The 17,192-nt window shown below is 43.2% G+C and overlaps 1 protein-coding gene across 3 annotated transcripts in view; it reads left to right on the plus strand.

Moving 5' to 3' along the window:
• NEK10 (NIMA related kinase 10) overlaps positions 1-17,192 on the plus strand; it is a 163,058-nt gene that overhangs the window by 13,864 nt on the left and 132,002 nt on the right. For all 3 annotated transcript variants that reach the window (XM_054595423.1, XM_054595422.1, XM_054595424.1), the window contains exons 5-7: positions 7,367-7,451; positions 15,032-15,073; positions 16,497-16,575. In XM_054595423.1, the coding sequence (XP_054451398.1) occupies positions 7,367-7,451; positions 15,032-15,073; positions 16,497-16,575 (206 nt within the window). The remainder of the gene's footprint in view (positions 1-7,366; positions 7,452-15,031; positions 15,074-16,496; positions 16,576-17,192) is intronic.

Here is a 17,192-nt window from a genome sequence, read left to right on the forward strand (position 1 = left end):
ATAAAATAAACTTTAAGAACCTAGGGTCTCATGTAATCCTCAAGCAAGAACAATGATTTCTTTTCCCATCATTTAATTTGGAACAATATCTAGCTCTTAAATTTTTATTTCCCCTGAAATATTATTTAGCCAGGGTTGTCCAACAATTTGGCATCTCTGGGCCACACTGGAAGAAGAGTTGTCTTGGGCTACACATTAAATACACAAACACTAATGAAAACTGATGAGGAAAAAAAGAGTTTTAAGTAAATTTACAATTTTGTGTTTGGCTGCATTCATAGCCATCCTGGGCTGCATGTGGCCTGCAGGGCGTGGGTTGGACACCCCTGAATCCCAAACTTAGAATGTACACACACACACATACACACGTATCTGTTTATATATACACAAAAAAATGACATCAAATTATGTAGGTGGAATGGATCCTGAAAAAAAATCTAGTCCAACCTCCTTTGATAGATAAGGTAGCTGAGAGGCTAGGGACAAACCCAAGGTCCTGACACAAATCTTTTTAAAAAAATATATTTTATTTATTATGCTATTACAGTTCCAACATTTCCCTCTTTGCCTTCTTCCACCGGTGCCCTCCTTCCCTCCAGCAATCACCCCCTTAGTTCATGACCATGGGTTGTGCATGTAAGTGCTTTTGCTTTTCCATTTCCTATATTATTCTTAACCTTCCCCTGTCTAATTTGTACCTACCAATTTATGCATCTTAATCCCTGCACCTTTTCCCCTATTCACTCCCTCCCCCCTCTCAGCTGATAATCCTCCAAATGATCTCTGTATCTATTATTCTGTTTCTGTTTTGGTTGTTTGCTTAGTTTGTTTTTTAGATTCAGTTATTGATAGTTGTGAATTTGCTGCCATTTTAATGTTCATAGTTTTTATCTTCTTTTTCATAAATAAGTCCCTTTAAAATTTTGTGTAATAATGGCTTGGTGCTGATGAACTCCTTTATCTGTCCTTCCATTCTAAATGATAGCTTTGCCGGACAGAGTAATCTAGGTTGCAGGCCCTTCCTTTTCATCACTTTGAATACTTCTGCCATTCCCTCTAGCCTGCAAAGTTTCCTTTGAGAAATCAGCTGACAGTCTTATGGAAACTTCTTTGTAGGTAACTCTCTGCTTTTCTTTTGCTGCTTTTAAGATTCTCTATCTTTAATCTTTGATATTTTAATGATGATGTGTCTTGGTGTGGTCTTCTTTGGGTCCAATTTGTTTGGGACTCTCTGGGCTTCCTGGACTTGTATGTCTATTTCTTTCACCAAATAGGGAAGTTTTCTTTTCAAATTATTTTTCAAATAGTTTTCAATTTCTCACTCTTCCTCTTCTCCTTCTGGCATCCCTATTATTCAAATATTGGTACATTTGAAGATGTCCCAGAGCCTCCTTGTTTTTAAAAATTTTTTTTCTTCTTATTCTTCTGATTGAATGTTTTCCCTTCCTTATGTTTCAAATCATTGATTTGATTCTTGGCTTCATTCCCTTCCACTCTGGGTTATTACCTATAAATTTTTCTTTATTTCCTTTAATGTAACCTTCATTTCTGCCTAGGTCTTTTATGTGCTGTTGCTATACTCAGTGAGTTTTTTGAGCATCCTGATAACCAGTGTTTTGAACTCTGCATCTGATAGGTTGGTTATCTCTGTTTTGTTTAGCTCTTTTTTTTTTTTTTGAGTTTTGTTTTGTTCTTTCACTTGGGCCATATTTTGTTGTCTCCTCATTTTGGCAGCCTCCCTGTGTTTGTTTCTATGTATTAGATAGAGCTGCTTTGACTCCCTGTCTTAGAAGGGTGGCCTATTGTAAAAAGACACCTCTAAATTGTGTAGGGTGGAATCTTAGGTAATTGCCAGGGTGAGGCAACCCGCTTCCCTGCTTTGTGGCTGTGTGGGAGGAGGACTTGGGGAGAGGACAGTGATGCTGCCTGGCTTCTGGAGGTTTGCCAGGGAGGAAGCTGTCTCCTGGCACTTGCCCTGTTTCCAGTCACTTCACTTTCTCCCCATATGTGACTGGTGTCCTTCCAGCTTTGCCCTGGTGCAGAATCCCAGAGAAGGTGGGTATGCGTAAGTCCTAAGTTTGTGTGGGCCCTTTAAGAAGAGTCTCCTGAAAATCTGTTAGTTTCTTCTGCTGCTCCCAACCGCTACTGGTTTTTACAGCCAGAAGTTAGGGGGACTTATCTTCCTGGTGCTGGAACCTTGGGCTCTGTGGTCTAGCCTGGGGCTGGGATCCCTTGCTCCCAAGGTATCCCTCCTGATTTTCATCTACCACATGTGAATGTGGGGCTGGCCATTCCACCTCCTTTCCGCACCAAACAGCATCTCTGCACCTCTTGGCCTGTCTCCACGTCTCCTCCCCTTCTACCTATCTGGATGAATGTGGCTTCTTTCAATCCTTGGTTGTCAGACTCCCATACAGCTGGATTTTCTGATGGTTCTGGGTGATATTTGTTTTGTGGTCTAGGTTGTAATCTTTTCTGTAGTTGTGTGAGGAGGTGAAGTGTATTTACCTGCACCTCCATCTTAACTGGATGAGTTGTGTTGTTCTATAATTCCAACAACATCAACCAGGCAAAGCAGCTGCTCCCAGTGGTGGCCAGCTAAGCATATTATCCACCCTGATGCAAATCTTGAATGGCATTCTTTTCTCCTTTGCCTCACTGGACATATTTGGAAACCACATTCCCACGGCTAAAATCAACTGATCCCCAAGCAGTCTCACTAATGGAAATCCGTCCATCCTTGAATGACTACCAGCTTTGCTCCAAAAGTCTGTGCCTTACAAGTATATCTCTCTCTTGCTGACAGTTCATCTTTTGTGTCACGTAGTGATTGGTGGGCTTCTCCTTTGGGTCTCTAAAAGATAACATGCCTGAAAGTACTTTTGATTTTTCTCCCCCAACTTGCCCTCCCCTCAGTTTTAGCCACCCCCCAACACCTAGTAACTGAGTCCTAGCTGCCATCATCTCTTGCTTGGCCTGTTGCAGTAGGCTAACTGGGCTCCCTGTTTTGATCCTTGGTGCCCTATATTGTTCTCAACACCGTATCCAGAAGGATCCTTTCAAACTCTCTGTCAGAGTATAGCAGTCTTCCGTCTAAAGCCTTCAGTGACTTTCCAGAATAAAAAGTCCGAAGTTCCCATTTGTGTTCTGCAAAGCCCCGCAGATCTGGCTTCTGCTCTCTCTCTGACTTCGCCTCCTATAACTCTGTCTTTGCTCACTCTGCTCCCGTCCTGCAGGCTTCTCTGCCATTCTTGGCACAAGCCACCGCACTCCTGCTCAGGGACTATATACTCAGCCCTTCTGCTATTCTGACCTAGACTCTCTCCTCAGTTCACTCAGATGGTATTACGATAAGAGCACCCTTCTCTACTGTCCTGAAATAGCATCCCCGGTAATCCCTGCACTCTTAACCTTAGCTCTTCTTCCCCGGTCACCACCTGATACACATTTTTATCTGTGTGGTGCGTTAGTGGTCTTCTCCCTTTCAAAGAAGCACATGCCTTTGTCCTGTGTTGTGTCCCTGGGTGTGTGACCGTGCCTGGCTCCTAGAAGGTGACGAATGAACATTTGGAAGCATTCTACCTCTGAAACCTTCATTAACTATGTAGAAGAAATACCCAGAAGACAGTCCTTTCTGCTCACTATCTCTCTGAGTTTAGGGACCAGCATAATTCATTGGGTGGACTTTTGATTAGGTACCTGTTCTGGGTGAAGTTTAGTGGTAGACACAGAGGAAGAACAAAGACCCATTAAGAATAGTGGAATAAATGAGTAAATATTCCTTCAATATTCATTTATCATTAATTTCTATTTTGATGTTAATTTTACTTTTTCAACTACCCCAAAAAGTGGGGCTCTGTCATATGAATTGGAGGTAATATTTATTTTGAAACAGGCTTGAGTTCCTCCACTTTAAAATTTTGAGTCAAAAGTGGCAGTTTTGTTTGTGTTCATGCAAACAGTATGACAATATGGAACGGGAAATCGAAGTAACACCCTCTTATGAAGTTGCTGCTTATTCTGAGTGCGAGACAGAGGGAAGCATGTTACATGTGGGTGTCTAGGTTGTAACCTCTGGCATATGTGTCAGCCCCTAGAATCAGTTAACCCCAGACCACCTGATTCTCTCTCCTTTATCTTGGCACTTGCAGCCTTATTCAATATTCCGTATCACAGCTTTGTGACTGATTTTTCCATGGAACACTCAGACCACATATTGATTTCCTGCACAGTATGAGAAGGTGAAACCCCAACTACCTTTTTTCTTCTCAGCTTGATACCAGCTCCCTTCTCTTCATATCGATAGCAGAAGGTGGTATCTGATGCTGAAAGTGACATGGCAGCTGGTCATAGACAAAGGCCATGGGAGCTGATCACGCTGCTATGTATTAATAGTCCTGTGAAAGCCATGGCAAAAGTTCAGTCACAAGAGGGGATAAATATTTGCCTGCTATGAATCCGCTGCTGCGTGGATGCTATATTGGGACATAATCCTCCCGGGAAACACTATCTTTGCAGACAGACCAGTTTTTCAGAGCTGCCTTAAAGGACCCCCTGGCCACGGAGCTGAACACTCCTGCTCGATAACAAGAGTCACTTTCTCTTCAATCACCCGTTCACATAGAGCCAGGTGCGGGGAGGACGGCAGGAGCCCTGGCCTGGGAGTCAGGCCCCAGCTTGCACCTCCACGCAGCCGCGGGCCAGGCGCTCGGCGCCTCGAGGCCACAGTTGCTGCTGCAGTGACATGGAGGCCGTCATTGCAGTCCGCCGCTATTATTCTCTGCAACTCTCAGGTGGCACTGAGTTGCGTGTTTCCTAGTCCCCCCAACTTTTGGCAAACAGAGATCTATATCATCTTACAGAACACGCCATTCCCCTTGAACACCAGAGCTCCATGCGATGTGACACGTTCTTGTGGGGAGTCAAGGGCTGGGGGCCAAGGAAGGGACATCTGCTCCCTCAGAGGTCAGTGCTCAGAGAGGAAAAGCCAGAGGACTCAGACACCAGGAATTCTATTTACATTTACAACAGCGGAGGCCAGAATCATGTAGAAATATTAATAGCTTGGGCTTCGGTCCCAAAACTGCAAAGCAAAAAATGCCATTTGCTTGCAATAGAACTTTCAACTCTATGACTTTTCTGGAACTTTTCATTTATTTACACTCCTTTAATAGTTAAAAAAAAATTTTTTTTAAACCCATCGTGGAATCTTTTTTTTTTTTTTTAAGAATGGGCAGGAAACAAAACACTTTTCATATTTATTCTGATATGAAAAAATATTGGAAAGGCCATGGACTTTTCTCATAAAGACTGCATATAGTTAGGAATAATACCAAGTGTACAAATATTTGTACCATGAATCATCTTTCAACATGTCCCATGGCTTTTCCCTTAAGTAATGAAAAGCAATCAGCAGCACACTTCATTAGGTTGCCAGCAGCTGCTGCGCCTTGATCATTGTTTCTGGAAGGTCTGCGGGATGTATCTTTGCAGTGCAGGGCAGGCTGCATGCGATCTTCAGCTCGCCCAAGCACTGCAAGGGAAAGCAGTCCTGTGCCATTTCCCGACTGATAAAGATTAAAGGTCTTCTCTCTGCAATGGGAGCCTCAGAAGCTTCCCATCCTTACAAGTGTTCCCATAGATGATTGTTTTAGATTCAAAGATTTCCAATCTGTATTATTTTTTTCCCAGTGTGAGGAAGTCAGGATGAAGTGTGGTGCAGCTTCCCAGTGTGGCCTTGGATAGTTTTGCCTGGCTAGCGGCCCTTAAAAATAAGGTTGGGTTCTGCTCTTAGTTTTAGAAGAAACTGGGGTTTGCCTCCCCAGGAAAGGCGTCACCGTCGCGTGCCCAAGCTGGAGAAGGGTTGTAGCGTTGACCACGGCTGGGGTGGACAGCTCCAGCCAGGAGCCTTGGTGATGGCAGGAAGAATAATTCTCAGCCAGCCATGCTCTTGGGACGTCTTCCCCAACCTCTCCCCACCGGGCCAGGCCTCTGCTGGGGGATGTGATCTGTAAGGAGCAGTCATGCATCCCTGGCGATGGAAGGCTGTGGGAAAAACATGTTTCCCAACCTCCTTCCCATGAGCCACGTCTTAGTAGATGGAAGGAATGGTGAGGGGCTTGTGGTGGACCATTAGTGAGATAGGGCACGGCGATGACACCTCCCTTTAGTGACAGTGACCACGGATGTCCGCCCTACCTTTAAGGAGGGTGGGGCTTCTGCACTCACGTTTGAAAGGTGCAGGTTTGTGGGCTGAGCTGGGTTTCTCAGGACTGCAGAGAGGACGAAGCTGAATTCTACTACTAAGGATTCATGTGGGACATGCCAGGCGAGAGCTGGCTTGAGATCACAGCTCCAGGAAATGCTTCACTTGACAGAGGGGCAGATCTTTAAAGAAACCTTGCCCGATGCACAACAAGCCCAGCTGTGGGGGTGCGAGAGGGAGGGAGACATTCTGTGGATTCTAATCTGGAACAGCTTTCTTTAGCTTAGTTTTTCTCATCTAAGTGTGAAATAGCAGATGCTTTTTATTTTAGGTTTCTGTTAACATTTGCACCAAGTGCCACTGTTGGACCAAGTGTGAGACAAGTGTCGCCTGGCAGGGACCACCTTGCATGGGTGACTCAGGCAGTGCACACAGCAGCAAGCTGCAGTGCCCGTCGGTTCTCAGCCTCCTTGCTTCTCACCTAAGCTTCTCACCCTGAGGGGTCCAGCCTGTGCCGTGTTGGCAGCATCCTCACCAGGATATATACTTGTGTTAGAGCAGCTGCATGCGCCTGGTCTCCTGTCACCTCAGAGAACACCTTTCTAATTCTCTGGGAGGTTCCAGTGTTAAAGCACCACAGAGGGCTGTCCTGGGAAACACCTAAGGTACAGTCACCCAAACTGCCCACTGAAGCACCCTGGGGGCTTCAGGGAATGCCCTGGAGTGGCAGGGGATATTTTAAATTTTCAAGGAAAACAACGACACACGACATCCTTCAGCCACAGTGCAACTACTCGAGGCAGCCTGCGACTTCCATACTAAGCTCGTGCTCCTTTGGGACGATGAGGGTCTATCTGACTGACTCTGGGTTTTCCGCGGCTGCTGTGGTGAAAAGCAGGGGGATGAGGACTCGGCGATGCTGCCGTCCAAACTGACCCCGAGGCTCAGGACATTGCTTAGTGTCTGCGCATGCCCACACCCCACTGATAAGTAAATGTGCTCATTTAAGAATAAAATACTAACATTTTCCTTTTAATGTATGTGCATTATTTTCTCAAATGGATACTAAGTTATTAGGGCACCAATTCTTATTAAGTTGATCCTTATTATTGGAACTTAAACATGAACAAATATGCGTTCTCTCTTGTTTTCTTCTTTCAGGGAGTGGGTTCATCGAGCCCCATCCATTCATTTCCTGAGAGTGTTAATCTGTCTGAGACTGCTAATGAGGGACCCATGTTACCAGGTTGGTTGAAAAGAAAGATATTTTTTCTTGTGATGAAGATGAAGAAAAAAAAACAAGCTTGTGGGTTTTTCTTTGAAGCAAACATGTTAACTTGTTTTTTCTCATACAACTCAATAGCTTCCAAATTTGGGAAGTATCTCATCTGTTATTTAAAAGGTAGAAAAGTGATTTAATGGGAACAAAAAAATATCTGTACATTTCTACAATATTATCTATGAGATTTAAGTGGATTATACATCAGCCTATGTTTTCATTATTACCTGGCATTTTAAACAATAAGCAGCTCAGAGAGACATACACTTGGCCACACTTTCAAGCATGTGCAAGGTTAAGCAGCTCACTAGGTCAGTCATCAGTGACAAGTGGAGGCGCCTGAGGGGGCTCCCGAGGTGGCACGTAGGAAAGGTAGGACCTGCAGCATCAGCAGCTGCTCCAGAGTCCACATGTTTCCCCAAATCCAGCCCAATCCCCTGAGTGAGAGGTAAGCAAGGGGGCCTCCCACTGGCGTCGCTAGTTAGGAGAACGTTTAGTGCCTCTGAAACCTGAATGTGCAGAGGAATCACCTGGGGACTTGGGAAGTGCAGGTTCTGCTCCAGTCAGTGTACCCTGAGGCCCAAGTTTCTCCATGTCTAACAGGCTTCCAGGGGATGTTGATGCCACTGGTCCATGGCCCACACTGAGTAGCAAGAGCTTAGTGCTTGAGCAGTACAGCTCTAAAGAAGAGCTGACCTAACCCTGCACCTGGTTGTCAGAAGTTATTTCTCTAGTCCCAGCTGCTGGATAGCTGCTTCCATCAAGGGCAGTCCTTGAACTCTGCGCCAGAAGCACTTGTAGGACGACGTAAAGATGGCAGTTTCTGATTTAGCAGGTTTGGGGCGGGTCTGATACTCTGCATTTCTAACAAGTTCCTGGTGACGCCGCCACCACCAGTCAGGGGACTGCAGTTTGAGGACCACTGCCCCAAAGCCTCGAGATTGCTCATTGATCATTATTGTTTCTGCTTGCTAACTTTAGATATCTAAAGAGCATTCTAATTTACTTGCATATGCTTTGGCAATTTTCACAGATCACTTTTTTCCCCTAAGAAGTTTCTCCTTTTGACCCATGGACAAAGCCAAAGGGGCGAGGGATTGAAGGTGGGAGAGGCAGGGGAAAATGGTGGCGGGAAAAGGGAGACAAGTGTACTCGAACCACAAAATAAATAAATAAATAATAAATAAATAAAGACCTGGAAGAAAAAGAAAAGAAGTTTCTCCTTTTATGTCCTGTTGTGATACATTACCAGGAAGCTCAGGCCACTCTGAAAGTCTTCTATTTTGGATTTGATTCTATTGATGGATTATTATTTGAGTCGAATGTGTTTTCTTTCATTACTCCAATAACCATCTCTTCCAAACTTGGTTTGGAAACCAAAAAAGTGTTTTGGTATTAGCCAGCTACAGAGCCTGCTCCGGTTTGAGTCTTCTCAGAGTCGTGGTGGCTCGACATTTGTCCTTTAGAAGAATCACCCCCTTCTTCCTTCTGTATTCTAGGCTGGCTTTGTGCTCTTACAGGTGGGCTAACCACAATCATTTGAATATGGGACTCAGGGCACACTCTGATGGCTTTCTGTCCTGGTTGCTCAGGGCTGGCTGGGAGTTTTCCATTTCCTTCCTGGTCAACCGTACAGAACTGTGTGTTCCATACATTTCTGAGCAGCTATCAACAATTTTGTGCGGGTCATATATAATAAGGCTGAACGACATGTTCCACTTTGCCTGGTTCAGTCCCAGTGTGTGCTCATTGTTCCTACTTAATTATTAATAGCACCTTTTTTAAAATTCTCAGCATATCTCAATTTGGATGAGAACATTGTATATCTATTCACGGAGGAGGGTGGAGAGCTAGTTCTGTTTTGACCTATAGAAATTAGCAAAATATTTGCCTTAGAGATATTCTGTTTGTTCAGAAAATTGATGACAGTTGTGTCATGCCCTGCTAATCTCCTTTCTTAATCTAGTTCTTGATGGATTGATTGAAACAGGGTTCATTGTCCTGCTCTCTAAAGGAAAGAATTCAGTAAGCTCTTTGTTTATGGGATTACGTGACCAAAACACATATTAAACCATCTCCCTCGCTGATTTCCAGTCTTTCCATAGAAGGGGATGCTCTCTGAACCTCTCCTCCTGGCACTCTTTGCACAAAGAAGAGCATGTGCTCAGGCAGTTATTTAATATCTTAAGTTGCCAAGAATTGTTGGCCAAAGTCACAAGGCTGGGCTGGAGTTTACAACAACTTACGCCGGAGAATCTCAGCAAGCCTTCGCCATAGCTAGGCATTCCTTTCCTCGCTTGTTGAATCAGCATCGCAGGCCCCACAGCGGCTGTTCCAAACCATCTCCACTTCTCACACCCAAACTGCCTCCTGCACCTGTTCTTCTCATCAAATTACATCATCTGTTTTACAAGGAAATCTGTAGACAGCCCAGGGGGAGTTCTCTTATTTCCTCCTCTTTGTTGCTTGAAATATTTGGATTATCATGCAACTTTACTTCTCTTCTTGTTTTGAAAGAAATATCCCCTGTTCTTGCCAAGGCGTACCCTTTTATCTGTTCTCTTTGTTCTGTTGTCAGTGGGTCCCTTTTTGTTTTCCTTTATCATAAAAATACCCTTTTCTTGACCCAGATATCCTTTCACATCTTCCATCTTACCTTCATGACTACATTTTTGAGAGGTCAGGAGATGTCTCCTGCACCCACTTCCTTTCTGTCTGGACTGATGTAATCGCACAACTTGCACATTGAATTCTGTGTACAAGGTTTTTTTCTGGGAGCCGTTTAAATAGACCCCGGCGTGCCATGCTTCAGTCGTCATTCCTTGACCCAGCGGCTGCGAACTGGGGGCTCATAGGTTGAATCTTGCCTGCCAGTGCACAGAGGCTTCCATTATCTTTCCATATCCTTAACAGAGATTCCCGCAAGAAAGCACTGGGTGAAAGAGAAGCCATAATTGCTTAGAGTTTTCCATAACTAATGGAAGACAAATATTCTGAGATTTCAGATATAGTTGGAGTCCCAAGCAGCATAAAGGTAAAAGCCCAGCTGGACTCACAGTGAACACACAGCACATTTTTCATTAAGGATAAAGAGGAAGTCTTAAAAGCTCCTAACTACAATTGTATTGGAAACAGATAAGAAGATAGTCTAGCTGAGTGGCCTTATCCTAGTGCTCCCATCCCTCATCCCTCTCAGAGCCTCTCATCGCCTCTCATCGCATTTCCTGTTGGCCTGTAGCAACCCTGAGGGCCTCTAGCTCTTCCTCAGCAATTTTTTTTTTTTGGTATTATTTACTTGCTCCTTTTTAAAATCTTACTTTTCTAATTGTTAACTTGTTCAAAGTCCTTTTCTTTATCCTCTTCTTCCCTGTCTTCCTGGCTCTTGGCTTCAACTATCCTTAATTTGTTGCAGTTGGCTGTTCCTTGCTCACAAACACCTAGCCACCCTCAATTTCCAGGGCTATGGTGGGCAGCCATCTTCGTGACATGGTGGCATAGTGGTCCTCAGCGTGTGATCTGGGAACTGCTCAGAGGTCTCTGAATCCCTCTCGGGGGTCCGCACCATCAGAACCACATTTAAAACAATGCCCAGGCGTTGTTTTTTGTTTTTTTTTTTTGCCCCTGTGCTTGGACTCTCACAATCGCCCAGCAGAGGGCGCCAGAGGCTGTAGGAGGCACGGTGCCGCCGCAGCGCTGGTGGCGGACAGGGCATGTGCTGCCAGCTCTGGTGTTTGAAGATTTTTCTCATTTGTAATTTCTAATATGGCAAATATAAATAGGTATAATCCATATAAACAAAAGCTCTTTGGGGTTCTGAAGCGTGTTTAAGAGTGTAAAGGGGTGCAAAGACCAAAGGGTGTGAGAACCACTGTGATAGCACGTGATAGGCAGTAAATTCCACACGGGCCTCTTCGGTTCTTCCACGGGCCTTTCAGCTGAGCACTTACTCTTGCTCCTGGGAAGATAAGTAAAAGCCGGCCCACAGAGGGGCCTTAAAATCGCGATGGAAGAATAACAGTGCGCAAGCACTGATAAGTTTTGCACAGAAAATGATCATGTTAATGGTTCGGCATCAAGGGCTCACTGCAGTGTGTGTAGCATTGATTGATTGCGGAGTAGGTTTAGAATGAGCATGTCTGATGGCAATGACATTTTCAGCTGTGGTAAAAATCGTGGTGTATTGTACTAGCAACAGTCATATTGGCATGCAGTGTGCTCCATTTTTTAGACATAACGTTTTATCTGTATTATATTATTGTATCATTTTTTAAAAAAAGGAAAAACTGAGGGAATAGGCAGAATGAGGACGTTTTTCACATTTTGCACATTGAACCGAAGGTCTGATTGGCTACAGGACTTTCTCCAGGTCAGTAGGCTCGGAAGTACAGGACCCAGTGTTGTGGCCTTCCAGCCTGTGACCAGGGAGAAGGTGCTGAGGCCCGCAAGGGCACACAGGAGGCATGGCTGTAATCTAAGCATGAAGTCACATTTGCTTTTCAGATCAGTAACCAGCCTGCTAAGCCCAGGTATGTGCATGCCGTGTGGTCTTACTTTTCTCCGGTTGATGCTCTCAGGTTAAAGTGATCCCTCTGGTGTAACCAAAGGAGATACAAGGAAGACCATGGGTCTCTGAGCAATCTCCTGGCTCTACTCCAGTCTCCATAGGAGCTTGAGAGGCGACGGAGTGTTTATTTCACAAATGAAGGGTAAATTCTTGAGTACATAGCAACAAAATTCTCTGAGAGGGACAGAGCCTCTTGGCCCTTCTTATATTTCATAACAGCACTTCTCAAGCGGTACTTCACGGTAGTTAAAAAGTATTCTGTGAAAAGAATTGTGCTTCGATGAATGATGTTGAGGAAAAGCTACGCTCTAGTTCTTTCACTGGAGACTGAGTGTGTGCGGCTGAATTCAAAGCTCTGAGGATTCCTGCAATCAAGTACCTTGTTAAACTCTGTTTAACTTAGCCCCTAGCATTTCCCAAACTACTTTGAATTTGATCATGAGACTTTTTTGGGGGGGGTAGAATTTCTAATACCACCCATTTTGCAGAATAGAATAATCATTCCCCCAACACAGTGGGGGAAACACAGACTTAGTCCTGTATGGTTAATGTTGTTGGGTAAATGTATGTCTTGTCACAGTAAGCATTTAAAAATGACCATGACCATGACCAATCACTTAAACACTATTCTTTCCCTTGGTGTCTTCTCATCCCAAGCTTCAAATTTAAATCTCCTTTATGGCAGAGTTAAATCTTCGACCCTCATCTCCTTTTTCATGGCCTGTTGTATTTTTTTCCACTTGCATGTTCCATCAGTAACTTAGCATGTCCAAATCAAGTCTTTTCCCCTAATCTAGTCTGTTCTTCTCACCCTCCTGTGTTTGTTAATCGTGTCCCTCTTCCCCAGTCACCCAGGTTCAAATATGGTGATGTCTCTTGTTCATTCCCTTTCTTCCAAAGTGCCTTCCCGATGTTCAGTTGATCATACACACCGCTTGATCGCCCCGTTGTCTCCATCTGCCTTCCCACTGCCACTGCCAACCAGTTGGGCTTCCAGGTGACGCTTTGCCTCCCCAATTTATTCTAAGACTAGAGGGAAGCCCTTACAGCTGACTGTGATCAGAACCTTGTTCACACATTTTCATTGGGTTTCATGGTCTGCATGACAAAGTCCAAATGCAGGCTCATGTCCAAGTCCTCCCGCAGTGTGATTCCATCCTGCTTTTCTAACTTTATTCCCAATAATGCCCTCCATGGAGCTATGAAAGTGCTCTGCACAGATATAGAACATCTTGATGTTCTTTCTACACAACTTCCATGCACCTCTGAGCTTACTGTCCTCTTTGCTTGGAATCTCCTTTATCTTCCTCTATTTCCCCATTTTTTTTTTCCTCAGCAAATCTACCCATCTTTCTCAGCCCACCTGAGGCCGTCGCCCTTATGAAGTTTTCCTTAGTCCTTTCAGCAGGGTACAATGTGTCCATTCCCTGGGGTGTCATAGACCTTCATGCGTAACTTCTAAACTGACCAAATTCTGTCTTAAATTCCCATTATTTGTAGATCTATCAATACCTCATTCTTCCTAATAGATCTCAGCAATCTGCACATCTGTGTTCTCTTCAGAGCCTAACCCAGAGTTTTACAAAACAGGAATGAAAAAAAAATTATTTGTAGAATAAATATTAATAGTTTTTAAATGTTATTTTTATATGGACAAAATATCCTGCCATAGCTAGGGCTCATGTATACAATACTCTTACATGTTTTCATTATAGCTTTTCTAGATTGAGTAGCAATGGTGAGAATTCAAGTTAGGAGGTAGTCACAGAACTATTTTTAATTGAGTTATTAATGTCCCTTCATTCTTAATTTAAACCTGGATATGTTTAGTGTTTCCACATGCACTCACGCAGAATAAGGAAGGCTTGACCCAGGAGCCCGGAGCGCGTCCCCCAGCCTGCTCCCTCAGCCAGCTTCCTGGTGGGACCGCGCTGTTCCCGCTCACACTCACGTACTCATCGCCCTGCGTTTCCCAGAATTGGTGTGGTGGCCAATGTTTATATTCCAAATAATTTCCTTGTGAGCGTGTCAGGTAAGAAGAGAGATGTCAATACAGCTTTAATTAAACAGGTTAGGGCCACCAGAAATATGTTGGCCTGAAAATAAATGTCAGTGTGAATAACCTGAGAGCATTTACTATTCATAGAGTTTCAAGCTAGTCCTTTTCATGGCTCCAGCCTCCTATTCCTTCTCTTCCCCAATTAGCACTTTTAGGGCAGCTTCAGAAGTGTAATAAAAGGCCTTTTCATTGGGAATTGGATTTAAAGACCTGTATCAGGAGGCATTTTGCAAAGATTATCCTCACATTGGTTTATAAGAGGATAGGTTTAAGAAGACCATAAGCCTAATCATTTTTAGGAGAAGCCCTGCACTCTAGTCTATTTCAGCATTGCTTTTCAAACTTTACTGAGCATGTGAATCAACTGGGAATCTTGCTGAACTTCAGAGTGTGATTCAGCAGGTCTGGGGTGAGTAGGGTATTCCTCATTCCTGGTCAGCTCCCAGGCGAGGCTGATGCTGTTGGCCCATGCACCACACCAGGCAGAGGCCTAGAGGAAGGTCCTGGGAATTTGGTGGCTCTGCGTTCTTGTCTTGACTTGTCACTTAGGCAAAATGGTTTACCTTTCTGGGTCTTGGTTTTCCTAATATGCAACATGAAGGGGTTGAAGGGAATGATATGTAACAGTTTCCAGCTCTAACATTTTTTGATGACAGGGGAGGAAGTGAAAAGATGTGGAGCCCGGCTGAAGTTCTGCACATAATTACATTTTCTGAATCTCAACTTTACTTTCATTTTTATTAACAGATTATATTTAACCTAGTATGAATGACAAGCATTGAACTTTTCCATATTTATGTTAGAATGTGGATCTTCATAAAATAATTCTAAATCTTATGACTTAATAAAGGACGTGCATGTAAAATATAGTTTTCCCTCCACTCTCATTTTTTTATGTATGTTCTGTTGTTTTTATTTTATTAGGAAATACTCCATACCTTGGGTGGCATTGAAAACCTAGCTCAGGTAAGATTCCTTTTGCAGTTGTTGACCTTGGCTTTCCATTTTGTGTCTTGGCCCAGGGCAAGGATTACATAGGTATGTGAGAAAAGATGGCCGCCTTTTTTTTTTTTTTTTTAACTTTACCTTAGGCTGCCTACCAAGGGGAGGAAGAAAGTGTCAGGTGTGAGTGTGAAGCAAGATACTACTCTTAGAGGAGGGCGGGACCCATGACATTTTGTTTGGCTAATTGAGCTCACTTAACTCAGCCTGTTGAAAGGAGAAAGTGCTATAAAAGGTCACAAGTCTTTAGTTAGTAATGAAAAGAAGGCAGCCTTGGTTGGCAGGCCTAAGTCTTCAGCCTTGCACTTACCAAGGGATGGGAGAAAATAATGGTTACGAAGCTGTTCACAACTTTTCTCACAGACAAAAAGAATGACTGTGCTCACTAAAATTTTAATAAATGACAATGTGAAGAAGGCTTTTATCTTCACTTATTGTTCTGCTTTGGTAACTACTGAGGGAACGCCAGCAGGAGAATACATACGCTGAGCTGATCAAGTATTTGGATTTATTAATTTGATAAAACATGGCATTGAGTTGAGACAGTCTGTTCTTCCAAAACCCATAGCAGGTACAGAAAGAATGGTTTTCATAATAAGACCACAGGTGACCCTGCAAATTCATTCTGAATTATTAAAGGAAAATTAGGTTTAGTGGCAATTTTATGTTAAATCTATTTTATTATATTTTCATTCTTGGGAAATTGATACAATGTATCTAGCTTTTGTTTTTAAGCTTTTAAAAAATTGGCTGGAGATTTACCGCATTTAATGAAATAGTCTTTCGTAAAATTGTGTTGTAAATTATGTTATTATTTACTTTAATTTCCATTATTATATCAGAAATTAACATGTCTTTCTGAACCTATTTCTTCTCAGCTACCCATACTTAGGAATTATTGGACCACTTCGTGCCCATCTTTTTCTGATTTGCACTCTTTGCTTGTAGCCTGGTTAGCTATAACTTAGGGTATTATAAAATATAAGATCAATAAAATATATCTGTTATAAAAATTCTACTAAAATGTTACATTGAAAAGATAAAATTCTATATACTATATATTATGCGTCTTATTCGTATCTTATACTTGGAGACTAAATTACACTACAAGCTTATTCATTTACAAATTATTTGGAGACTTTCAGGAGCTTATACAGTTTTTACATGGTCCTTCCCTCAACTTCAGGGCATGCAAGAGAAGGCAAAGAATCCAGAAACTCAACCATCTTTTTGCATTTGATTGAAACAGGCGCAGAAGTGCTATTATTTGGTGAATCTGTTTCGCCACCTACAGGTCACTTTCCAAAGTGCACAATCTTGTCACCTACTTGTGTGCTTTTTGTTGTCTTGTGTTCTGAATTGCGTGTTGATTTGATCCCTCCTGCAGTACATGGAGATTGTGGCCAATGAGTACCTCAGCTATGGCGAAGAGCAGCACAGTGTGGACAAGCTGGTCAACATGACATGTAAGCAGTTTTGGGGGGACACAGCCAACTCTCTGGACTTGCTAGAAAAAGCAACATGGTGTTTGCAGCAGGAAAAGGGATACTTTGAATACTTATGAGTGTATCCATGCACTGTTATGTATTGATACTGTATACCAATTGTTATAATCAATCCCAAAATATGCCCAGAAGGGAGACTTAGATCGCAGCTATTACCTTGAAAAACCCTGTATCAAGTTTAAGGAGATTTTTATTCAGCATAAGCTTTCTTTCTTTAATTCAAGAGAGGCTTCCCTAATAGCAGATTTCGGTAAACATATTTTTTGGCTCCTTTAATACCTATTAAAATGTCAGGGTATTCAGTATTCAGTCAGGCTATAAAGTGGAATTAATAATGAGACCTACCTCAAAAAATTTGGAATACCCAGAACGCAAAAAAGAAAAAAAATGTAAAATGATGACAATAACATGAAAATATTGGTCTGTGGGAGTGACCTATCCTTTGGTCACTCAATCTTCCATCTTTGGAGGCCCTTCCCAGCCCCACCTTCTATCCTCTTCAGGTTTGACGAGCCAGAGGCCCTCTGCTGTTGGGGGCACCTGGCCTCCTTTCTTTGTGAACAGGCTGATTTCCCGCG

This window comes from Pteronotus mesoamericanus, unplaced genomic scaffold, assembly GCF_021234165.1.
Source record: "Pteronotus mesoamericanus isolate MK-2021 breed Mesoamerican mustached bat unplaced genomic scaffold, CSHL_Meso_final scaffold_54, whole genome shotgun sequence".
In the NCBI taxonomy this organism is placed as follows: domain Eukaryota; kingdom Metazoa; phylum Chordata; class Mammalia; order Chiroptera; family Mormoopidae; genus Pteronotus; species Pteronotus mesoamericanus.